Raw genomic sequence first — 25,823 nt, forward strand, 5'->3', positions numbered from 1 at the left:
GTGTCAAGTCGCTCGTGTAAAACCAGGAAGCATGGCACATCCCTATGGAATGCAGTTGTTACAATGTAAATATGTACCAATATATATAAAGGAGCTATTTTTTGCATGCTTTTTGTACACTTAGACATGATCAAAGACAATAAAAAAAAGTAAATCGGAATCATTTTGATATTATTTTTGCCTGTTTTTGTTTCATTGCTTGAGACAAAAGAAAAAAAAACTAATATTTCTGTACACATTTTATTTAACTCCACTGTTGATATCACGAAATGCACACGGGATCAATGACAGTGGCACATCCACACATTATGGGATGTATCTTGTTTTGACAAAGACAATGACAGGGGGAATGTCTGACTTTCACATAGAGCATCGACATGCCAGACACAGTTCCTTCACCTTTACAGAAATAGAGACAGTCAAGAGTCTGAGGTAACACCCAAAGGATCGAACAAAGCAAACCAAGTTCCACCCGAAATAAAATACACATACAGCTGAGCTATTCTACCTGCGACTCACTCAGAGTGGCTTTAAAGGATGAGTGGGAGAATGTTGGCAGAAGATGCTGTGAAAGATTGGAGCGTTGTCATTTAACTGTGTCCTTTTCAGTCTCCAGAGTCCATTTAAAGAGATTGTGTGTGTGTGTGGGTGTGTGATTGTGCGTCGTCTTGCAGGGTGTAGTGCAGGGTTCCAGTGCAGCACACGTCCAAACACCACAGCCACTGACTTTAAAATGTGCTCCATGGTCACTTCTACACAGGAAAAGCAGTAAAAAAAACAAAAAAAGTCATCACATTAGAGCTCAATTTAGAATAACTCATATAGGTAGAAAAGCAATGCTTAAACCAGACTATCTCTTACATTGGATGCCTCAGTCTCTGTGCTGCCTGCTTCTGAATCAGGATCCTGTAGGATAAAAGTCAAAGCCAGAGAGTAGGAACCATTTACACCTCTAGGGGTAATGTGCAAAAGGATCCTCCTTTAACATCACATGATAGAAAATACAAGGGAAATCTACACCACTGTCTGGACTTCTATATGCACTCACGTTGGACTGGCCAGTGCCTTCGACTTGTCTTGCATTTGCTTCAAGGGTGTAATAGACGGTTGCGTCTAAACCGAGCGACTCGCTGTCATGCTGTAAATAGAAAACGTTCTGCCCGTTTCAGTTAAAAAGCTCTCTGGGTGGGATGGAGGGGAAGGGGGGGGGGGGGGGGGGGGGGGGCAGGGGGTGGAGTGCACCTTCTGTTTAACATGGCATGGATGGTTTCTACACTGGTCACGAATGTTATGGGATGTAAACACAAATTGTTGCTGATGATATCTGCTCCTGTGCTACTGGTGGGATTTCTACTTTTGATGAATGTCATTCCCTCACAAGAACTGAAATTCATCCAAAAGACGTTGAGATAAATTTACACCTCTAAATATTTGGTTGATGTCTGTTCTGTGTCTGCCTGGACTGCTATTATTTTATGTCTCTCTGCTGCCATCTTGTGTTGAAAAAGATGTAATTACAACAGAATTCACATGAGATAGAGCGAGGAGCTTACCTGTGTTTGTGATTCTGTGTATTTGAATTTCATGTTCTTGTAAAATTCCCTTTTTGGTAGCAAATAGAGCATCATCAAGTCACAGACTACAGTTGCCTGAAAATGTTTATAAAAATCATACTCATATTAGTTATTAGTAATACAAAACATGCAATAAGCAGTTATCGGATGTATGAGTCAGGTTACAACATACCACTCCAAAAATGCCCACTCCAGAGCCTATAGCTGTCAATGTTGGGATGATATCAAATTTTCTTGCCTGTGAAGGACGGAGTGCCAATAATTCATATTTCTCTTTGAATGATTTCATTTCCTAAAGTAGAACATTCATATAAACAAATATATTAAATGTGACTTACCAGTGATTGCACAATGATATCAAACCTGATGCCAAACACTTTGAGAAGTGTTCTTTTCTGAACTTTGTCCTCCAAATAATGCTTTGCATACCTACAAACAGGTGCAGAAATGATCACAATCTGTTACATAGAATGAATTCATTTATTCCATGCATTCATTACATAGAATTAACACTTCTTACATATTCTCTATTATCCATTTGAGATTATTGCTTGAGAATCTGCACAACAACACATTTCCCATGTAATAAAGCCTTTTTAGAATGGAATAATTCACTATAATTCATTGTTAACAATAAAAATGGTACAATAATAGCACAGCATTGAAGGTTACTGATCCAATTATAGTCAAACAACCCCCTGAGTCAATTAGCTCTGCAATGGTTTAAACAATACTAATGACTTTGCCTATCTGGGAATAGAAAAACTGCTGACTGCCCTCAGGATACATGCAGCAAATCAATAACAATTGACGGTTTGGGAGTGCCATGTTGAGCTGTAAACGTTTTAAACTTCAGGGATTCAGAACAAGCTCCACAAGCATGAAGACCAATATGATGAGCAGTGAGTTTAGTCCAGTCCATGGAAAATAAAGTGTATGACTGATGCTATTAATTACTGGATAACATGAAAATAGTAAAAGTATTTTTCAAATGAAGTGCTCAATTGGTATAACTTTAAGGGTACCTGAATTGGTACTGGTATTGTAATTTTTAAACGATGCCTTGGTCATAGCACCTTTTTGTGTTTGTTCTCTCAGTTTCCAGTGTGCTACTCCTGTTGTTCAGACATTTAGTTTTGCTAGGTAATATTTGGGTTGTGTAAGTGTGTTTTGTTGGATTGGACATTCAGTTTGCTTTGTGTTTCCCTTCCATGTTCCTACACTCTTCCCCAGCCCATTTTTCTCTCCACACCTGCACTGCACCAGGTTCATTAGCCCTGCCCCAGCCTTTTACAACTGTCCTGTGTCAGTCTCGTCAGCCCTGCTCTGTCTCCAGTGTCCTCCCAGCCATGTTTGCTCTTTCGTTAAGTTTCACAAAGTTTGTTCAGTTCTGCTCTTTTGGTTTCTGTTCCACATCCCAAGATTAAAGACCTTTTGTTTTATTTCACCAGTCTGTTAACTTACGTGCCAAGCACAGCAGGCACAATGCCCAGGTGGAAGGGTTTATTCAGATGAAAGCAAAGCGAGTTGTTGGTCTTTGCTGTACTGATGAACCTGTACTGATGAGTCTGTTACTGAAGCCATGTCAACTCGCCTCAGTTCGCTTCACTACCCTTCAATGATTTTATCAACCAGAGAAAACTAAATTCTTTGAGCAAATGAAAAGAAATATTGTAATAATGCCTAAAGCCTAAGTAAAGTAGGCTATATTTAAACAAATACCCACAGTGGACAGTTGTAACGCCTGTCCCTGTTTCAATTAAATAACATCACCACAGCTAGCCAAACGGGAATGGTGAAATGTGATTGGTTGATGCTTCACTGTGTCTTATTACTTATTATTACTAGCTTATTACTAGCTTAGGCTGGTATATTTGTACACACGCAGTGACAAGTGTCAGGCGTCAGAAACATAGCTCCATGTTGCTGGCTTCCATTGACAATGAATTGTAGCCTGTCGCCTTGCAGCCGGTAGTGTGAATGCCTTCACAAGCCATGTTTGAAATGTCAAACATTTCTTTTAGTTTAAATGCCCATATAAACTAGATTATATGCTTGTTTTAATTATTAAAAAGTTTTTAAGAGATGATAATAAGTTGCATGATAATAGTCAGTGTAAACACTTGTTTGCTTACAGCATGCCAAATATCAGAAAGAGGAAGACAGACAGGGGAGTCCCACTTCCTGTATTGGAGAAGGCTTTAGATGAAGTGAAGCAGGGAAAGACAGTCAGGGGGCAGCGGCCAAATCATCACCATGTGACCCTGTACCTATTTCATAAGAAAACCAATAACATAAATGCTAAGTAATATTAACCCTTTTGGATATTGTTGATTAATTATTTATTTCTTAATTATGTATCCTTGTAGACATGTTACAACCATCCCTGGCGTGTGTTACAACTGTCCCTGTACACTGGGTAAGTTGTAACATTGGAGTCACTGTCTTTAGATGCATTTTGCAACCTGAATATATTTCTTAAAAGCACTTTCATACATTGTTTCTGTAGTTGACACATTAAAGTTTTTAATATAGCAAATTTGCTGTTCCAGTGTAAACGATTTCTGATTTATTGGGAAAATTGCTATAAGTGTTACAACCGTACCTGGTCTCCCCTATACTATATACTCTGTAGCTTCTGCAACATCGGATCACTGGAGCTCTTCAATCCTGTCATCATTAAACTTCTTTCCCACTTTGCAGTTTTTCAGCAATTCATGTTTTATTCTTCAAATGCCTTACAATGCTAATACTGTTGCATCACAATCTTATTTCAACATTAAGTAGAATAGAAGAAATAGTACAAATTAGTAGAATTAAGACTAAAAAAAACATTAGATTAATGGTGTCATCAAACTATTCTTTTTAATATTTCTTTCTTTAATTAATTGTTAAAAAAAACTGCAACATGTTATGTTGCCCCCACCTTCCCATTGCTGAGTTTTAGCCTCTCCCAGTATGATGTCCCAGCACTGCCTGTGCCCAATAGTTTGACATTTGGAACTTATTTTCTGTTCTTGCTGACCCTTAGGCGAGAAGATCAATTCCACTCTTATGTGTTACACTCAATGTTGAGCTACAGCCAAGATACAGTTAAAGTTAGAAGCTGGAAACAGGGAGAAAAAGCCTAAAGTAAGGATGTCAGTTAACCATTGATCATAATTATAATATTTTTGACAGGTAATGCGTGTTGATCTATAGGTTAATTTGCATACACACTCCACTAATGGCTACACAATAATGTGTTCACAACCTCAGAGCTTCATGGATAAAATAGCGGTGTAAAACTGACTCCTATACAGAGTGTTGCATCATAGGTTGTTGGTTTTGTTAGGCCACTGACTATCTACAAATATCTGTATATAAATATCAAATCTATTAATGTTCTAAAACTAGCGAGTGTCTCAGAGTCTGTTTATCGTGAGTGTGTTAGCATTAATCAGCCATAAAAGTGTTTTGTTAGTCCTGTTTAATTTGCAGGAGTTTATGGAGACTTGTGTAATGTGTTTTTCTCGAGAAGGGAAAAAAAATGGTGACCAGTGAAAACAAGTCCAAAGCGTCTTCTAGCGAATCAACTAATCTTAAACAAAATGTCTCAAGCTGCCAAATACCACTGTGACAGAGAAACAGCTCAAAAAGACAATCTTATGAATGTTAACTGTCCCAAAATATCAGACTTTTGCTTGAAGCACCATAGCTTTGACAAAGAACATAGACCTTGGTGAGTATTTGTGCAGTATAACACCTGTTATACATACATACCTGAAGTTGTAGCCCACTGATGCTCTGACATCGTCTTTCTCATCGGGGTTTCCGTACAGACCGTGGAATTCATATGTCGGTTTACACTTCCTTACATCCACATCAAAGTTACATGTCCAGTCAATCACAATGCCAATAGCCCCTCCCTGTTAGGACACAAGCACATTATACACAAAATCAATGCTCCATTACAACAAGAGAAAACAAAAGAAACCTTAAACCCTTAAAGACAATACATGTACAGCTGTGATTAAATAGAAGATCCACCTGGGAATCATTCCTGAACATTCAATGTTGAGAAAGATCCCACGCAGCAAACTTACCACTTTAGCTATTGTTTCGAAACTGAAGCCAGACATTTTAACTATGTCTCCCAATCTGAATATGGGGCACAGCGGAGCGGTCTTTGGGTCATGAAGACAATTGCCGATGTAGTTCTTATCAATACCTTCCACCAGGTTACTCCTGAAAACACAATTGTGTATTATGAAGCAAAGTTAGTGCTACTGCAAGAATATTGCTGAAACACTATATGGTTTCTTTGCACACCTGAAATCCTCCTTTATCCTTTAGCCTCAGCTATGTCGATTTAAAAAGTAATTATAATGATTGAAAGGGGATTATAGCTTATTGTATAATTTTTATGACATTATCTAGATTTGGTTACATTTATAGCATATAGTAAAACTGAATTTGATATGAATGGGATCCATCACCTTGAGACCTTAAATGTGGGGAAAGTTACAGAATTTTTGATGAACAGTGTGTAGTTCTCTGCAGACATCAACAGAGGAGGGCTGGATGGAAATACATTGAAAAGAAGAGGGGTGAGTATCAAATCAAATGTGTAACAAATTATATTTTTATACACAGAATAGACTCGATACAAATACATTACATGTCAGTATCAACTTGCAGTTTAAATAAATCAGTATTTCCACTTACTCTGGGATTTTGCTGTCATCCTCAACAGGACACCAAGCCAAAACCTCACAGGTCTTAGTAGTATTCACACACACTCCTGTCATTTGCCCTTGAAATGGAAACACATTATCAGAGACAAACTTTATAACTGGAACAAGAATCAGGAAAAAGAGAGGATGTAGGATTTAACATTAAAGCAATTCTAAACATTTTCTGCCTCCACTTTCCATCCGCTTATCTTGAATTAGCATCGACAGTAGCAGGCGAGATATTAAGTGAAGCAAAGCAAATGCTGATATAGCTGTTTCCTTTATCTATCCCTGATCCTAACATATAATTTCTCTCCCTGTGCCTTGCTGTTATCAGTCTCTAGCATCATGTGCTGGATGAGTTCACAGATGGTTCTCCAGCAGGCGTTTGGTCACTCAGCTTCAGTATCTGACCTTTTCTTAGGAGCCCACCAGTCTGTGTAGCCATGAGGGCAAACCCCCATGTTTGCTTGTCTACAAGGTTAGCGACAGTACGACGCCTCGGCGGGGACTCTGGCACCTTAAGGTAAATTTGACTGGTCGGAAACAGACAGATCTAAAGCTTTGGCTAACACTGGTCTTATTGAAGTTGATGTTGAACATGGAGGACTTGAAAGGCTCAGAATTTAACCCTGGGACAGATGGAGAACAATAAATTTATATAACTGCTCTTTGAACTTGCAGACAATGCTACATATGTTTGGATCTAGTAAAAAAGCTCCTGTCTGCATTGCTGTTTGATTTTAATGTCTCTATGTGCTTATGATATTTGTCAGCTCACACATGCAAAAGTTACGTCAATGTCTGTGTGTATTTACATTGTGCCTACTTGCCTAAGGCAGGGTGGTACACTCGTGCTTCGATGACGAACAAGCGATTATATGAATATACACACTGTTTGGTTGCTAAGACTTTAAAAAAAAAAATTAAATATTTATCTTAGTTGCGACAGTGATGAGTCAGAGATGGTGTCTTTTAGTTTCTACGATGTGAGCCCATCCAATAGCAACTCTAAACAGCCACAACCCATTGTGCAAACATACTGCCACATAAGCCGACATGATCCACTACCTCCCTCAGTACATCACGCTCCTGTCACAATCATAAAATCTGAGAAGGCTGTAAGTTTCAGAAGGGCTTTTTGTCTCTGGTGAAACAAAACAAGAAAAAGAAAAGTGAAATATGTTAAGCCACAGGCGGGCAGACGGTTACTGAGTGAGGACTGCTGAGGTCACACACTGTCAGGCCGTCAGGATTTACCATGTCCCGTACGTTTGTATCTCCCTCCTTCACAGTCTGAGCCTGAGCTGCAGTGGTGCTTGCCTGGGAGCTGTTATAAACAAGGGGAATTGGGTCAGTGTGTGTGTGTACAAAATTGAGGAATGTGGATTTTGAAGAAACCAGTACATTTTAAACATGAAAAATCACAACTGTGAAAATAAAGTTTTGCATTTATTTTGATATTGTGCAGCATTAAAATAACTGCAAAAGGACAAAATGACAAAGTAATCGTTGTAAAATAACAATTACAGACATGGGTACTGCAATTTGACAGCTAAACAATTACCCAATTACACAAACAGTCTTGGAATGAGGCCCTATTTCCGTTTTGTTTTACTATTTATGGAAGTGTATATGTCAGAGGGAGAATGAGAAAAACCAAGGAAGAAAAGAAAGAAGGAGAGTTTTCACATACCTCTGGACACTTTCCCATCTTCTGACCTTCAGTTATAATGTAGTTGGTCATCACCACAAAAGATGCGTCTCCCTGAGGTTTAGGATTAAAAGATGGAATGTTTTACACATTTTTCATTCTCATGTATGTATGCCATAAAATGACATAATAGAGGATGCAGTGGTTGTTATGCAAAATTTATTATACACAGCCTGTGAAACATTAATCTGCTGTAGCCCAAAGTTGACCTTGCTTATCTTGCGTTATCTTTTCAAAGACTTGCATTGTTTACATCATAGTTTGACACTTTGGGAAACTTGCTTATGTTCTGAGAGTAGATAAGATGGACCATACCATTCTTTAATCTGTACAGTAAATATAAAGTTAAAGCCAGCATAAAGACTGGAAATAGGAGTAAACAGCAAGCCTGGCTTTAGTGAAAGAAAAGAAAACCAACTCTATCAGCCCCTCACACCAAAGCTCACTAATGAACATGTCCAGAATATCCCTGCTGCTGGCCAGGTCCTAGTATCACACATAACCCATTTTTAAATATATATAAATATATATAACAAACAAGATATTTCATGTTAACCATTGAGCCTTGAAGTTATTAAGATATAGTCTGATCTACTTTTTAACCACGGTGAATCTCTTTTATATTTAGTGGAATATTCTTGATGTAACGTGATATAATTGATGATGTTACACTGAAAATAAGATGCTGGATTCGATACTACAATATGCCATTTTGGACTACTCACTAATGAAGACAGGGATCTCAGAATAGTGACTGATATTTATGGAAAGTTTAAATGCCTAAATTGAAGGTTCTATGTGTTCTATTTGTTGAAGGTTCTATTTCTTCAACACTACTGCACTTTATAAGAAAGGCCAGACCAGTCTCTACCTGCTCAGGTCTTTTGGAGTGCAAGGTGAACTCCTGAGGACCTTCTTTGACACTGTGGTGGCATCGGCCATCTTTTATGGGGTGTTCTGCTAGGGCAGCCGCATCTAAGCTGCAGACGGGAAGAGACTGGATAAACTGATCAAGGCGGCCAGTTCTGACTTGGTGGAGGTGGTGGGAGAAAGGAGAATGATGGCCAAGCTTTCATCGCTGATATATAATGACTCCTTCACCCAAATGTGTGAAGGAGCGATATCGCAGGTACTTCCTCCCTGCAGCTGTCAGACTGTACAATCAGCATTGCTCCAAGTAACCCCCCCCCCCCAACACCACTGTGCAATATCCGTATTTCAGATATACTATTACTTCAGTTCAACTGTGCAATATATTTTTTTCACTTTAAAATGTGTGCAATATCAGACTCAGACTACAATTGCTCTGATGCAATCTCTATTTTTCTATCCACCTGCTGCTGCAATACTGTAAATTTTCACACCGTGGGACTAATAAAAGAATATCTTATCTTATCTTATGACACCAGTGGCCATTAAGTGAGCTGCAGTCAAAATACTGCTGCTCACTCTTGCATGTTCACAGCGCAGGACTATTGCCTGATGCTTTATTCCTGGCTTACATTTTATTCTCATACTTATATAAGTGATCTCTAATGTTTTTTAGTGATCTCTAATGTTTGCACCGTGTTTCAGCAAAATATCTCTCACTCCCAGTCAACCAGCAACCCCAATACGATTCCCCAGCCTCCACCATCAGCTGATGCACACCCACTGGCGAGGGCCATCAACGGTACCACCCCCTTTCCCGACATGACAGGGGCTAACTCGGCTATGCCACCTGAGGGCTCCCAATGGGTTGCAGTGAAACCGCCGTGATACAGTGGGGACGAGCCTACACACACCTCCTTTATTTGAATATAGTTAGCTGCCCAACTTAATGCATGGATAGTTTGGGAAACACTGAAGCCAGTTGAGTGATGCCATCGAGAGAGCCATACAACACCGATTTGGCCAATGTGTCTACAATGTTAATGTCAGGAACCAACTGTCCTGCTGCTGGAGGGGAGAGGGAGCGAGTCTGGGTGCTTATGCCGCTGACCTATTATTTGTCAGGGATTTTGTCAGTGAGCTCTGCCACTGCCTTTGGTCTTGTTGGCAAGGCAATATAGGAATCCACAAAGTGTGAAAGTGCAAAGTGTGAAGTCTGCACCATGGTGAACTTGGTGTACGGAGCTGGAGCCAGAGTTGAGGGGTTAACCAGGACCAGGCATGGACAGGCCATCGGGCGTACCGGGCAATGCCCGGTGGGCCGACGCACATTTTTGGGCCGGGGCTGTCATAATTTAATTTTTTTTTTTAAATTATCAGCCGCGACGGTAATTGAGACACGAAACGCGGCCCATTGGTTGATTTTCTTGACAGACATTGGGCTAGTCCAATGAAATCTCTCACCACCACTCAGTATCCAACTTACAGTGTTATTTTAGCTTGCCATAAAGTTATAGTTTGCAGGTGTTACAGCTTACAGTTATTATTATCATGTAATATTAGTGAAACATTACTTTGCCTAAATGGATGATAAATCATTGGTAGGTAACCAGAGAAATAACACTAGTGAAATTAACATTCCTGTCTCTCTCACTTTCTCTGTGTTTAGTCAGGCCATACTGTTGAAATAGGAGTGGAAGAGTCACAGGGAGATCAGGCAGTTGTACACTATTTTATTATACTATTAGTTATTAAGTTATAGACTATTTCTATAACTTAGGGCAAGTTCTGGTGCACATTGGGGTCCCGGTGCTCCGGTGTGGTCTAAAACCCTGAAAGGAAGAAGGGTCTTTCTCCAAAGTTGATAAAATGTTGAACTGGAATATGTACTCTTCAAGAAAGTGTCGGACGTGGTGTATCTTGTCCAGCCGATGAACTCATTTGATCAACTGGATCTGACCAGTCTGACAGCTTATTGAGCGCATACATGGTCTAGCCTAATGGTTTATCAACTTTGGAGAACTTGACTGGTTTGGTACAAGCCGGACGTTATGAAGGATCAGATTAGTTCCAGACCCTGTGTAGGAGCCATATATTTGATTTCTATGAATGGTAGTGCTCCTCCCAAGCACTGGGGGAGCATGGTAAAAGGCCGGCTGTGCACAGTTAAAGGGATGATGCCAATCAAGCCCAGGTGTGTGCTATGATGAGGAAAAGTTTTTGACTGTGCTCAGGGCAATGGGCTGTTTTTCTGTTTTGTTTATGGTCAAGTTATATAAAGGTAATAAAATGGGAAACCTGCGTACACGTCAGTTTATTCCGATCCATAGCCTCCAGTAGTGCTAAAATACAGGGCATAGTCACTACACTTAGGTCAAAAAACTCTCATTTTGGATCGACATGTTGCTTCACTGGGAAACGGCTCGCTGGTGATCAACTGCCATAGGACGTTAGATACATGGAAGACCTTCATCCATCGTCAACTTGTTCTACCGGAGCTACTGGGGTGTTACCGGGACGCCAAGCAACGGATGTCGGGATGTCAGACCACCTATGCCGGCCAACGTATGGGTATGTGCAGCGCTGACACAATAAATAAATGGCCATTATAGGTTGTGTGCACACATTAAAAGATGCGAAAATCCAATGCATTGGTTGCAACTGTCTTAAACTATGCGCGTTAAGACTTGATAAATATGGAAGAAGGTGCGCGATCTTGCGATCCACACACTGGCGTGCTGTCGGTGAATGAGACTGAACTGAAAGACATTGAAACGGGAAATGTGAAAAAGCGCTCTGCTAAATTAACACAAAAGGCTCTCATGGACAAAATAGACAATTTACAAAAGGAAAGAAAGACTAAATTAAACAAATTGTCTAAACTAAAAAAGCCTATTGTTGATTTGATGAATGACAATGACTGTGCAAATGAGGTGAAATGTACATTTGAAAAGTTTAAGGGTTTGTGTGATGAAGCAAAACAAATACATGTGACTCTGTTGGGGTTATTACCTGAGGATGAAGCAACAAAGCATGATACATGGTACAAAGCAAAAATGTTGAATGTGACTGATTTTATGGTTGATGTGGGTAAATGGTTGTCTAAAACCGAAAGTCATCCTCCTGCTGCTGCTGCTGCTGCTGTTGATGATGTCAAGAATGATGACAATGATACAGAGGAAGTCCATGTTGAACCTCATGACAGCATCTCAAATGTTGAATCAAATACTTGCAGCAAACAGTCAAGTCATAAAAGCTCCAAAAGCAGCAAATCTTCTACTTCATCTGCACGCATTAAGGCAGAGGCAGACAAGGCAGCACTCATGGCTCGTGCTGCTGCTTTAAAGGAGAAGCACGCTTTGGAAGAGCAGGAGGAAATATTAAGGAGAAAAAAGGAACAACATAACCTGGACACTGAAATAGCAGCCTCTTCTGCTAGGCTAGCAATACTCCAGGCCTGTGACAGCAGTTATTCAGATAGACGATCTGATGGAATGGAGTCATACTTCAGAAAAGAGGCTAAACATAAAGACAAACAATATGATCTTCTGTATGAACAATCTGCACAACAGTATATGTCTCATCATGAAGTCCAAGGTAATACTCAGTCAATTTACCAAAAAGAGGTAGCCCACGGTAGTAAACATGACGACGTCAAATCTCAACAAAATATTGACACATCACATAAATCAACTTTGAATCCTCAGGAGCGGCAAGCAAAGCAAAATGCCATTCAAACATCTCTGCCTGCCCAAATCAATAATCACACATTGGGAGATCTGTACAGTATGCTACAAAGACAGAATGACATAACAGCACTCCTTGTTCAAATGCAAACCTCTCAGTTTTTGCCACACAGGGAAATTCCAATTTTTGCTGGAGATCCTCTACAGTTTAAAACATTCATAAAGGCATTTGAGCATTGTGTGGAAGCAAAAACTAACAGTAAAGGGGACTGTCTGTATTATCTTGAGCAGTTTACTAGGGGACAGCCTAGAGACCTCGTACGCAGCTGCCTTCATATGACTCCAGAGAGAGGGTACTCTGTCGCTAAACATCTACTTGAGGATCATTTTGGGAATGGATTAAAGGTAACAGCTGCTTACATGGAAAGGATCACTGGATGGCCCAGTATCAAGTCTGAGGACATTAAAGGGCTTCAAGCATATGCATTTTTCCTACGTGAATGCTCTAATGCTATGGAGGAACTACAATATTTGGAGGAGCTGAATATGCCAGCAAACATGAAAGCTCTCATTCAGAAACTTCCATATAAACTCAGAGAAAATTGGAGAGTAAGAGCATGCGAAATCTTGGACAGAGACAATAAAAGGGCTTGTTTCACTGACATTGTCAAATTCATTGAGCAACAGGTCAGAATTGCTTCAGATCCAGTATTTGGTGACATACAGGACACTGCCATCATGAAAGGAGCAATCAAAAGCAAGCCTCAAATAAAAACACAGTTCAAAAGAAACAGCTTTGCAACTCATGTGTCTGTTACAGATGAATTTAAAGCAGATGCTCGCAAAAAGGATGTGTTTCAGAATGAAGTTATCTCCTATACTAAAGCAAACCCTATTTCCTGTTTGTATTGTGCACGTGGTCATGAATTGGAGCAATGTCCACAACTGGAAAGAAAGGCACACAGGGAAAAATTAACCTTTCTAAAGGAGAAAGGTCTTTGTTTCGGTTGCTTAGGCACAGGGCACTTGAGCAAGAATTGTGATAAGCGCATTACTTGCAAACAATGCAACCAAACTCATCCCAGCATTTTGCATATTGAAAAACAGGAAAGGGTTATCCAAGGAGATGCTGAACTGCCAAAGAAAAGATCAGTGAGTCACACACCTACTTCAACGTGTGGCCATACAGGGGCTGGCAACAGCAGTGGCATTCTTCCCATCTTACCTGTACAAGTAAAGTGCATAAAGGGAAAGAAGGTGATTGAAACGTATGCCTTTTTGGATCCAGGAAGCACAGGTACCTTCTGTTCTGAAAAGCTTGTGGACAGGTTGAACACTCAAGGACGAAGAGCTAAAATCCATCTACGTACCATGGGTCATAATAAGGCAGTGTCAAGCTCTATTATTACTGACCTGGAAATCTCAGACATTTCTGGCAAGCATTTCTATAAGCTTCCTGATGTGTTCACTCAGAAAGAGATGCCTGTGTCCCCAAACAACATTGTTAGGCAAGAGGAACTGGCTAAGTGGCCTTATCTCACAGGTATTCAGATTCCGCGTATAAGAGCTGAAGTTGACCTGTTAATTGGCACCAACACCTCCAAGTTGATGGAACCCTGGGAGGTGATTAACAGTCGTGGGGATGGACCATATGCTGTCAGAACCTTACTGGGGTGGGTGATTAATGGTCCATTACAAGGAAACAGTGACAAGCAGACTGAAGGTGTTTGTCCTGAAGTTATTGTCAACAGGACTATGGTTGACAGGATAGAGGAGTTGCTAATCAACCAATATAACAATGACTTCAATGAGCGAGCCTCTAAAGAGGAAGAAGAGCTGTCAAGAGAGGAGAGGAAGTTTCTGAACATTGTTGAAAGCTCTGTGCAGCTCCAGGAGGGGCACTATAAAATCAAGCTACCTTTCAAAAAAGAAAATGTCGCCATGCCAAACAACCTCTGCGTTGCTAGGCAACGTATTCAAGGCCTGAAAAAGAAACTTCTGAAAAATCCAAGTTTTCATGTTGAGTATAACACCTTTCTTACTGATGTTATTAGCAAAGGCTATGCTGAGCGAGTGCCACAACATCAGTTGGAAGCACAAGAGGGTAAAGTGTCGTATATACCTCATCATGGAGTATACCACCCAAGGAAAGGAACATTACGAGTTGTTTTTGACTGTGGAGCAGAGTTCAAGGGAGTTTCTCTTAACAGTCACCTTTTACAAGGCCCAAACTTGACCAGCTCATTAGTAGGAGTCCTTATGCGGTTCAGACAGGAGTCTGTAGCTATAATGGCTGACATACAAGCCATGTTCCACCAGGTTAAGGTGGCAGAGGAACATATTGACTTCTTACGATTCTTGTGGTGGCCAGAAGGGAACCTGGACCAGGATCTTGCAGAGCATCGCATGACTGTCCATTTATTTGGGGCAGTATCTTCACCCAGCTGTGCCTGCTTTGCTCTCAGAAAAACTGCTGAGGATAACCGGTCTAGCTTTCCAGTAGAAGTGATTGAAACAGTCAACAGAAACTTCTATATGGATGACCTTCTAAAAAGTTTGGCCTCTGAAGACAACGCTGTGATCATGGTTAAGAATTTAAGAGCTGTCTGTAACAGAGGGGGTTTCATTCTCACAAAATGGATTAGCAACAGTCGGAAAGTACTTCAAAGCATTCCAGAAGAACACAAAGCAAAGAACTTGTGTGAGCTGGATCTGGACAGAGATAAACTGCCAGTGGAGAGAGCTTTAGGGTTGCAATGGTGCATCGAGACAGACACTTTCAAATTCAAACTGAAAGTCAAGGAGCAACCTCACACCAAACGTGGGATATTGTCGGTTATCAGTTCTGTCTACGATCCACTGGGGTTCGTGGCACCTCTCCTACTACCTGCTAAACTATTGCTGCAGGAGATGTGTAGGAAGAAGTACAACTGGGATGATTTGATACCTCCGACTTACCAACAGAAGTGGAACAAGTGGCTAACAGATCTTGAAAAATTGGCAGATTTCAAGATCAATAGGTGTATCAAGCCTGAGGATTTTGGAAGGATCTCAAGTGCTCAATTGCATCACTTCTCTGATGCGAGTGAGAATGGTTATGGTACAGTTACATACCTACGAATGCAGAACATTAAGAAAATGGTTCATGTTGCTTTCTTGTTTGGAAAAGCCAGAGTAGCTCCACTTAAGCCTGTTACCATACCGCGTCTGGAACTCACAGCTGCTGTTGTTGCTGTTCGAGTTGACAAAATGCTTCAATCAGAGCTTCAGCTTCCTTTGAAGCAATCAAACTTCTGGACTGACAGTACATCAGTTCTAAAGTACATAAAGAATGAAGACAAAAGATTTCTAACTTTTGTGGCAAACAGAGTAACTACTATAAGGGATAACTCGGATGTTTCACAGTGGAGATACATTCCCACATCACAAAACCCTGCCGATGATGCATCAAGGGGATTGAAGGCAGAACATCTGGTCAATCAGAGATGGATTGAAAGCCCACAGTTTCTATGGGAACCTGAAGAAAGGTGGCCAGCATCACCTATGGATTTCAGTGTCACTGCTGACGACCCCGAGGTTAAACGAAATCTCATAGTAAATGCAACTGTTGTTGACACTCTGAATGCCACTCATCAACTGATAACTTATTTTTCTGACTGGCGACAGTTAAGGGTTACAGTCGCTTGGATCATCAAGCTGAAAGCTACTCTACTGAAACTGAGCAAGAAAAGGAAACTGTTGCATACTGATGGCTCTCCACCTTTGGACATTCAAAAGGAAATGCTAATCTTCAAAGCTTCACTCAGAAATCAGAAAGTGTCCCTGGAAGATCTCTCAGAAGCCGAGATTTCAATAATTTCCTTTTGTCAGCAAGAGAGATTCCAGGATGAAATCAAGGCATTAACTTCTAACAAACCAGAAGTAAAAAAAGGTAGCACGATTTACAAGCTGGATCCAATATTAGAAGGGGGGCTTTTAAGAGTTGGAGGTCGACTAAATAAAGCAGCAATGCCAGAGGATATGAAACATCCGCTCATCTTATCTAAAGACCAACACATCTCACAACTCATTCTCCGTTATTTTCATGAACAGTTGGGTCACGGGGGAAGAAATCATGTACTTTCCACTGTAAGGAGGAGATACTGGATCACAAATGCCAATTCTGCAATAAGGAAAATCATTACAAAATGCAGATTCTGCAGGCGTTACAGAGGAAAGGCAGGAGAGCAAAAAATGGCCGACTTGCCCATAGAAAGACTTATCCCTGATCTTCCTCCATTCACCAATGTTGGTGTGGATTATTTTGGTCCTATAGATGTAAAAAGAGGACGTAGCATTGTGAAGCGTTACGGAGTAATCTTCACTTGCATGGCAAGTAGGGCTGTTCACCTGGAAGTTGCTTACTCTCTTGATACAAGCTCATGTATTAGTGCATTGAGAAGATTCATCTGTCGAAGAGGACAAGTTTCTCACATGAGATCAGATAATGGTACCAACTTTGTGGGTGCAGAAAGAGAGCTAAAAGAAGCTTTAGCTTCTTTAAATCAACACCACATCGAAAAAACTCTGGCACAAAGGGGAATCAAGTGGAGTTTTAACCCACCTGCTGGATCACATCATGGCGGTGTTTGGGAGCGCATTATACGGATGATCAGAAATGTTTTGTGTTCTGTCCTCCATCAGCAAAGTTTGGATGATGAAGGTCTTCAAACAGTGCTCTGTGAAGTTGAAGCAATGCTGAATGATCGCCCCATTACAACACTGTCTGAAGATCCAAATGACCTTGAGGCATTGACACCTAACCACTTACTTCTAATGAAAGGGAAACCAATGCTACCGCCAGGACTTTTTGTAAAGACGGATCTTTATGCGAAAAAAAGGTGGAAACAAGTCCAATATATTGCAAATCTCTTCTGGAAAAGATGGGTTCATGAGTATCTTCCATTACTGCAAGAACGACAAAAATGGACAAAAGAAAAAAGAAGTTTCATACCTGGAGATGTTGTTGTGGTTGTGGATTCTACAGCACCACGGGGATCATGGGTACTTGGAAGAATACTAAAGACATTCCCCGATACGAAAGGTCTTGTACGTTCGGTACGTCTTCAAACAAAGACAAATATAATAGAAAGACCAGTGACTAAAATATGTCTGTTATGTGAATCTACAGATTAAGGATTAGTGTCAAATTATGTTTATTATGAATTATGCAACAGAAACACGGCATGAATTATTAATACCTGTAAAAATGTTTCTGGATTTTGGGTTATTTTGGTTTGTTTTCTTATACTTATGGCTCTTTTTCAGTTATTGTTTAATAATTGTCCTGTCTCCTGCCAGAAGCAATTAGGGGCTGGAGTGTAGGAGCCATATATTTGATTTCTATGAATGGTAGTGCTCCTCCCAAGCACTGGGGGAGCATGGTAAAAGGCCGGCTGTGCACAGTTAAAGGGATGATGCCAATCAAGCCCAGGTGTGTGCTATGATGAGGAAAAGTTTTTGACTGTGCTCAGGGCAATGGGCTGTTTTTCTGTTTTGTTTATGGTCAAGTTATATAAAGGTAATAAAATGGGAAACCTGCGTACACGTCAGTTTATTCCGATCCATAGCCTCCAGTAGTGCTAAAATACAGGGCATAGTCACTACACCCTGTGTTCATTTCCCATAACCACTGAAGGACCATTAAGTCTGGGCTGGTAGCAGCGTCAACTTACCCAGCACCTCCAGGACTTTGTTGTGGGTGCTTGGGGACAACTAACCACTTATGGTTATGGTGTTATGTTGTGTTCCTAGGGTAGTGGTGTCAACAATGCCTCGCAGTGTTAAAAGTTAAGTTACTGTAAGTGTTCTTGTGCTTTCAGCCAATACTGTAACGGTTTGTGTTCTGTTTGGTGCTACTCAGTTGAAGTAAGAGTCAGTAGATGTTGTTCTGTGCAACCCTCTTAGACAGGAAGTGTTGTAAAAACTGTTGTGCTATGCCGCTGCAGTTGCAACAAATAAATACGTGACCGTGAAGGAAAGAAGTTTGCCTTGCTGGTTTCTGTGCCAACGCAACCCAGCTCACCACAATACGAAACCATAGGCCAAACCTGCTCTAAGTTTAAAAAAAATAATTTAAAAAAGGCCCACACCCTCACCTTAAAGCAAACATGATAATCTTCATTGTGTCTTTGTTATTTCTTTGTTCGGATCCTACCTTTTGGTAGGTTGTTTGCTCAGTTCTCTGCAGGATGCACGCAATAACTTTTGGGAAGCACAGAGACAGCTTGATGATGACGAAGCCAGATTATAATCAGGATCATATTTACAAAGCTGTGACCTGTACTTCCAATGTGGCTTGATTAATTCAGGCTAAGGTGCTGTTATCAGGCTTAAAAATCCTGTGAATACTCATTTAGCTAATTTGGTTCTTTTGAATGCAGTTGGAGGATTGATTTGTTAACCCTGGATGAAGTCATCTTGAATAACAAAGAGAAAACGATGATGCCATGATTGCTATTCTGGCATGGGGCAATAGATTCTGTTGATAATTATGTCTGTTATGTAAACGTACCCTTACTAATACTCCCCAAAGAGAAAATTGTATTATGTATAAGAATAGGTAACTCTTCATTATAGAAATGAAATGATCATAATACTCTGTGAGTAACACCACAATGTTCTTACCTACAATCATAACTATATCAACATTCTTTCATTGTAAATTTGGGAGAAGGCAAGGCATTTGTATCTGAAAATGAGTTCATGTTTGGGGTTCACCCTAAAACGTCTTGGTCATGATCTTGGTCAATTAACCTGACTTCAGCAGTTTGGGCTTAAAGACTTGTAGCTTTGACAGTAGTTCCAGGTGAGTATTAAATAGCTTGAAAGAACCAGAAATTCCAGTCCTATGATGTCCAATCATTAACATAGATAAAGTGGCTATTTGTGTATGAAGGCCAGGGCCCAGCAGTAACTTTTGATCTGTGTGTACTTCAGTTTACATGTTGTCATTTATTAGCTCTAGTATAAAATCAACACAGATGTTTTTAAACTAAAACTGTGACTAAACCTTGAACTTTGTCATCATTTGAACGCTGAGCAACTTTCTTTAGGGAGCAAAGCGGTTTGACATTGCTTATCTGACTCAGCTTGATGTTCATTCACTCTGACAGTTTGATTCATGGAATGTAGATGTTGACTTCATCATATCGACGCTTACATAAATGTTGATGAATGACTTGTATAGGGTGCAAAACAAATTCTTGACTAATTAAGACTCATGGGATGAGTAACACATAATGATGTCGCATCCATAAAAAGGCTTCAGCCAACCGGTCACCAACCTGCGAAGGGAAGACGTAGTCGGCCACATCCCAGACTCTCTCTTCTCCGCTCACATTGGTGTAGCCCACTCCTTTCATTTTGGTGAAGACAGAGCTGACTGCTGTGTCCGTGGACTGGTAGCCTTTCTCGTAGATGAACACCCACCTGTAAGGGACACACAGCAAGCATCTCGTAAGGTCTGTCAGCACATCAGAACTCCGCTCTACCCCAGCCGACCCTCCGACCCCATGGGCAAGGGCATGTATATGGGCGATGTTGACATTCTGCACAGCGATTCAACACGCCAGCAGCATACCTCACAGGGGCACATGTACAAGTGATTGCGACACAGCAATGACATGGACATCCTATGTCCTTTTACCACTACTAGGACAAATATTAAGTTTTAGATTTCAAAGTGCAGACGTTTACTAATATGCTTTTGTGACAACTCCTGAGCTGCAAACTGTGTTGAACATCAGAGCATTGCAGCAGTCTGTGACATGTTTGCTAAGAAAGTGACTGAAAGCAGGTCAAGTAGAAAGTAAATGATATGCTGTGAACAATAATGAAACGTTGACAACTGGCCGCACAGATCCACAGATAGTATCATTAGAAGGCCTGAAGAGATATTGAGGTCATATTAAAATGTCAACATAAATATGTAAACAAATGCAAATTATCCTCCGCTAAGAGTGCTGATTGTGATCATCTATATTATATAATAAACTTACTATAATAAACTATAAACTATAAAATATTCTAGGTTTGTGTCTAGGATTGACTAAATTAAGAATAAGTGTGTGAAAAAAGGAGCTTCACACTCAGGTTCAGAGCCTGTCACTGTATTGCTCTATCTGTGTGTCTGTCCAGGAGGTTTGGGCAACAGCTGGTGTGCTTACAGAGAAGATACTGTATGTACACACACACACACGCACACGCACACATGCAACTATTTTATATAGGGTATGAAAAGCAATTACCCCCTGGCACAGAGCCTATACAGGATAAAGGTGAATTGCAGCAAATGTTCATTTGTCTCCACATAATGAAAGCACCTTACAGCAACAGACGAATAGAAACATCTTTCAAAATTGAGTACTAGAAATTAAAGCACTGTATGCACAATGAGCTGAAAAGCACAACTTCTATCAGCTAGGCAAATCAAATTATGTAAGTCGGGGCTTACACTGAAGGAGAAGTGGAGAAAAATAGAGCACATTAATGGAATAAAGAAACCCATGAGCATGAAATAATGGAGGGATCTTCCAAAACAGCAGTCTAAGTGAGATCTGTATCTGCTGCGACAGAGAACAGAGAGGCAGGGAGGAGGCTTCTTGATGTGCTGAGGGCTTTTCTTCCCACTAGACTGAGGCGCTGAGATTAGTGAGGTTATTTATTTATTTTTATTTTTTGTGACAAATTAGAAATAAAACATTAACCTTCAACTAATCATTGTGAAATGCAAACAATGGCTTGGCTTTTCTGTCAACTTAAAAGTTACGAGTCGGGAATTAATTAAAAGAAAAGTCATTACGATTTGCTGGAGCTGCTGTTCTTGATTTAATTTGTATTAGCTTTTTTTCACTTTATGAAGAGATTTGCTTTCAATTGACATACTTTCATGTGGGATTTTTTTTTTTGTGAGAGATTTGTGCACTCCTGAAACTGTGTCTGGCCAAGAATACACCATTTTTCACACGTTTCATTTCAACACATTTTTTTAAACCAAAAGTAAAACTGAGTGCTCCTGATATCCCATGGTATAACCACAAAGAATGATAAATATTAAATATTTCAATCACCTACAGTGTATTTAATTGCATTTACACAAATAATTACTTCATTTTAAAACACGAGTATTCCTTCCTCATGTTATATCATTTTAGAAAAAGGAACATCTGACAACAAGAAATGATTAAGATATTATATTTTAAATCCAGTCAAGAAACAATCATTATAATTTCATTTCTTCAACTGTAAATTCTGTGCTGAAAAAATAAATAAAAACATTTTTTACAACAACAATCATGGTCATTTCATCTTAATATTTAACTCATGTTTTGTATCATAGAAAAAGGAAAAAAAATCACCTGACAACAACAACTCATAAGTCAACTCTGTAACTTGTAACAACTCTGAATACAGCTGATAAAAATGTAATCCTACAATAATAATAACCTGTCTTTAAAAGATGTGTGTGGGCAGAGAGAGAGAGAGGGAGGAACTGGTTCCAGTCCTCCGTCATGTTTTCAGAGGTTCCAGCTCAGAAATGCAGAAATGATGTTATTATATTATAAAGAGGTCAGATGGTTGAGGATAGGGAAGGACATTCTTCCCATATTTGAAATGTAATTCTTTAAAGTTCATTTTAATGAATTAACAATGTGTTCTGGGGTTGCACTATGGCACATGTAAACTGAGCAAACCTGACTAAGTAAAAAAAAAACATCAGTTTATGAGTAATTGTTAAGAGCTTCTAAACTTGTTGGGCAGCAGTTGTGATCATCAAGGGTCCTTCTCTGTAAAAAACACTTCCTGTTATATGACCTTCTTTACAATCTTAACAAAATGTTGTTGTTGACCTGACATGATTCCACAATTATATTTAATATTTAGAACAATTGCATTCCATTAAACTTTATTTAATATGAAAGAGCGATAATGTAAGATTATGCTAAACTAGTTGATGTGCTGTGTTATTAAGTTTTGATGGTTACACCACTGGGACATTTTTGCCATAATCTTCTAATATATTCTCTAAAAAAGGATTAAAAGCTCAAATTTTATACTCGGTCCACAAGAAAAGAATGTGTGCAAGGTATTCATGCATTTATTGTCAAATTTTAACCCATTTAAATTAGACTAAACCACAGGGACACTAAAGTAGCGTCATGTCATTGACCCATATAACAACCACAGCCAGTGACACAGGTTGACTTCTGTTCCGACCTGTCAGCCTGCTGTTTGACTCCTGAAGAGGAGAAAATAGATGGCTTCATAATCACATCCCCTTTCATGCTTCCATACCCATCACTACTGTTTCCTGATGGCTGCAAAAGGCAGATGACAGGGAGAAGGAGGCAGCCATGTCAAGCATGGAGCTTTGATATTAAAAGACACAAAACAGACAAGATCTTTGAAAGCCCCCTACAGCTGTTCCCCTTCTTCTTTTTGTTGATGCAAACTAAAACCATGGTTTCAGTCATTTTGGCTGTGGTTGAAAATTAAGGATATGATCAACAACATTCCCCATGTGACCTATCTCTACAGTTTCTCAAGAAGCGCAGCGTTTCCTTTTTTTCCCCCTCCTCTCTTTTAAATAACTTTGCCATTAGCAAGAGTATATATTCTTAAATCTGTCTTTCTCAGTCACATTTTTGGTCACCAGCAGAAGGTAACGCGTCTGTTTGCCGTTTGGCAGTATGGGCAGGAGTTGATTGTTATCCGTGTTAGCATATGCCTCAGCCTGTTCATCACACACAGCTCCTCGGGTTCTACTGCTCAGAGGTGCACACTCACACACAGTAGAAGGGAGGGAAAAATCTCACACACACACACACACACACACACACACACACAAACACACAAACACACAAACAAACATTCCATGAGTGATTTCAAACCCACAAAAACAGAAACCGAGATGTTTTTGTGAAGTGGAGTGACAAGAAATTCGGGCTCTCGCTTCATTTTTCCAACGAATGAGTTCAACATGTCAAAGCAAGTATGCGGTTCAGTGAGTGTTTCAGTGAGTGGTTCAGTGTGCGTAAGTTAACAAGCATGCCGCATTTTCGTCTCAACTTGAAGAAAGCCGGATGATAAGTTATCTGTGCTGTGATCTGTTGTTCTTCCCAGTCTGCCATCAGTCATTATAACAGTTAGTTTGCTGTGTCAACAATACCTGCCCAGTAAAAGTATGTACCTCCAACACATTGAGGCACCCTTCAGAAGACCTTTTAACAAGTCAAAAATGCCTCATTTTTGTCTGATAGTTTGATGTGTACATGAGGCTTTTTTTTAAAAATCACACAGTCCAATATTTTTAAAATCACATCCAACTAGCCCCAACATCCACCGTGATGACAAAGTTGTTGGAATTCACAGGGTCACTCTGAGAGGTCATTTAGCAGTACACTGTGTAATACCAAACAAGCTGAAACATGCAAATTCCTGTGAGTCTGCCTGTTGTGTCTCCTGAGAAGCTAAAGAAAAAAAGGATAAATATGTTGGTTCTTACACAATGATGTATGCCAGGACCCCCAGCTGGATCAGACGGCACACCACCCCGACCCTCCGGTTCCTCACCAGCACCTGGCGTGGGGTCTCGTACTCACAGAAGAAGTCGGAGATGGCGTTGGTGATATGGCTCTTCATCTTCTGTCGGCTGACCCGCAGAGAGGAGGGTCACTTCACCCCGCTTGCATAGAAAACATCCAGACTCCACTTCTCCTCTTGGTTGCTTGTACCCTCGTTCCTCACTAGTGGTAAAGGTCCTCCGCCTCCTCTAGTACGTATCGTCTGACACGCTTCATGAGAAGCCCTGGAGTGTAGGACTTCCTCCCTGCTACGCTCTCTCCCTCCCTCTCTCTCTCTCTCTCTCTCTCTCTCTCTCTCTCTCTCTCTCTCTCTCTCTCTCTCTCTCTCTCTCTCTCTCTCTCTCTCTCTCTCTCTCTCTCTCTCTCTCTCTCTCTCTCTCTCTCTCCCTCTCTCTCTCTCCCTCTCTCTCAAACTTCCCAATGACTTTATCACTGCATCTCCAGGCTTGTCATTGCATCTCTCTTCCCTCCTTTGTCAAAATACACTAAATGAGTGAAAAGCAGTTTTTCCAATTCAGTCTTGACTTGTCTGTGAGTTCAAATAACTCAACAGCTGCCACACAAGCACTGGACCTCCTCCTCTGTTTGTGCAATCAAACCTTATCATGACTACGACACTCTCTTCCTGCATGCTAGGCAGAGATAGAAACCACATAAGCTCAACACAAACACACAGTGTGTATGCCACGGTTCAGCTTCTTTGCCTCCTCTCATGTCACCATTTGCAGACATTAAGCCCTCTTATGTTTTATCATCATTTTGTGAGGGGGACACACAGGGAAACAGTTTTGGGATTCGCACCCACTCAACAATTCTCTCTCTCTCTCTCTCTCTCTCTCTCTCTCTCTCTCTCTCTCTCTCTCTCTCTCTCTCTCTCTCTCTCTCTCTCTCTCTCTCTCTCTCTCTCTCTCTCTCTCTCTCTCTCTCTCTCTCTCTCTCTCTCTCTCTCTCTCTGTCTGTCTGTCTGGGAGGTGCTTTGCATTTCTAATCTTCATTCCTAGAGGAAAGAAAGTGGCACACATATAATGAGAGTGAGTCATTCCATTACAGAATGAATAAGTTGAAATGTTAAGAATATTACATAAAAGGTTTCCTATCAGAGCAATATTTTTCTCACTTTCTCTGCAGTTCTTTCTAATCTCTAGAGATTAGTAAACGGAACATCTTATGCTGAAATCATGTTTAAAATCCAAATCTAAATCTGGTTAAAGCTTATTCCAAAAGCAAAAGACATACAAATATACATTGGGCATTGCCACAAAATGGCCATGCCTAGAATCTGGTAGGATTGCAAGGATTTGGCGGGATTGTTAGGATTTTGCAAGGATTGTGTAAAAAAAAAAAAAAAAAAGAGGAGGGAGGCTGCATGGCATCTAAACAATAATCTAAAATGCTTGTTACAATGTAATGTGTGCCAACTGGTATAAACAGCTATCCCTGACTCATCCTGAGGTCAGCAGGATTCATCCTGTGGGGAACTTGAATGCCTGTAAAAAATGTTGTGGCAAACCATTCAGAAGTTAAGATAGTTCAATGCAAAATGGTAGTCTAACCAAATCAGTAAACTATCACACCGCTAGTTTGGCTAAAGAAGCAGTTATATCATCGAGAATAATCTAAGTGAGATAATAAACCTTCAA

At 40.3% G+C, this 25,823-nt stretch overlaps 1 protein-coding gene across 4 annotated transcripts; it reads right to left on the bottom strand.

Annotated features, from left to right (window-relative positions):
* Nucleotides 1-224: 224 nt before the first annotated feature.
* Nucleotides 225-24,581, bottom strand: p2rx1 (purinergic receptor P2X, ligand-gated ion channel, 1). Of its 4 annotated transcripts, XM_062433811.1 has the most exons (14): nt 24,105-24,581; nt 19,885-20,029; nt 7,986-8,057; nt 7,550-7,619; nt 6,282-6,369; nt 6,053-6,133; nt 5,660-5,801; nt 5,337-5,482; nt 1,913-2,003; nt 1,747-1,812; nt 1,554-1,649; nt 1,049-1,138; nt 862-906; nt 225-752 (listed from the first exon to the last, which is right to left on the bottom strand). In XM_062433811.1, the coding sequence occupies exons 1-14, from the start codon at nt 24,239-24,241 to the stop codon at nt 747-749; spliced, it is 1,275 nt and encodes a 424-aa protein (XP_062289795.1). In that variant the 5' UTR covers nt 24,242-24,581; the 3' UTR covers nt 225-746. The 4 variants fall into 4 exon arrangements, 2 of the variants coding, with proteins under 2 accessions (XP_062289795.1, XP_062289796.1); XR_009927109.1 differs by having other exon boundaries at nt 862-1,138; XR_009927110.1 differs by having other exon boundaries at nt 862-1,138; nt 7,562-7,619; nt 24,105-24,580.
* Nucleotides 24,582-25,823: the final 1,242 nt, after the last annotated feature.

The sequence above is a fragment of the Scomber scombrus genome, chromosome 14, assembly GCF_963691925.1.
Source record: "Scomber scombrus chromosome 14, fScoSco1.1, whole genome shotgun sequence".
Taxonomy (NCBI): domain Eukaryota; kingdom Metazoa; phylum Chordata; class Actinopteri; order Scombriformes; family Scombridae; genus Scomber; species Scomber scombrus.

Coding starts and splice junctions, on each gene's coding strand:
- p2rx1 (XM_062433811.1), bottom strand. CDS start 24,241: ATGAAGAGCCATATCACCAACGCCATCTCCGACTTCTTCTGTGAGTAC. Junction 1,139..1,553: donor ACACAGAATCACAAACACAG/GTAAGCTCCTCG, acceptor TTCTATTTACAG/CATGACAGCGAGTCGCTCGG. Junction 907..1,048: donor AAGGCACTGGCCAGTCCAAC/GTGAGTGCATAT, acceptor TTTATCCTACAG/GATCCTGATTCAGAAGCAGG.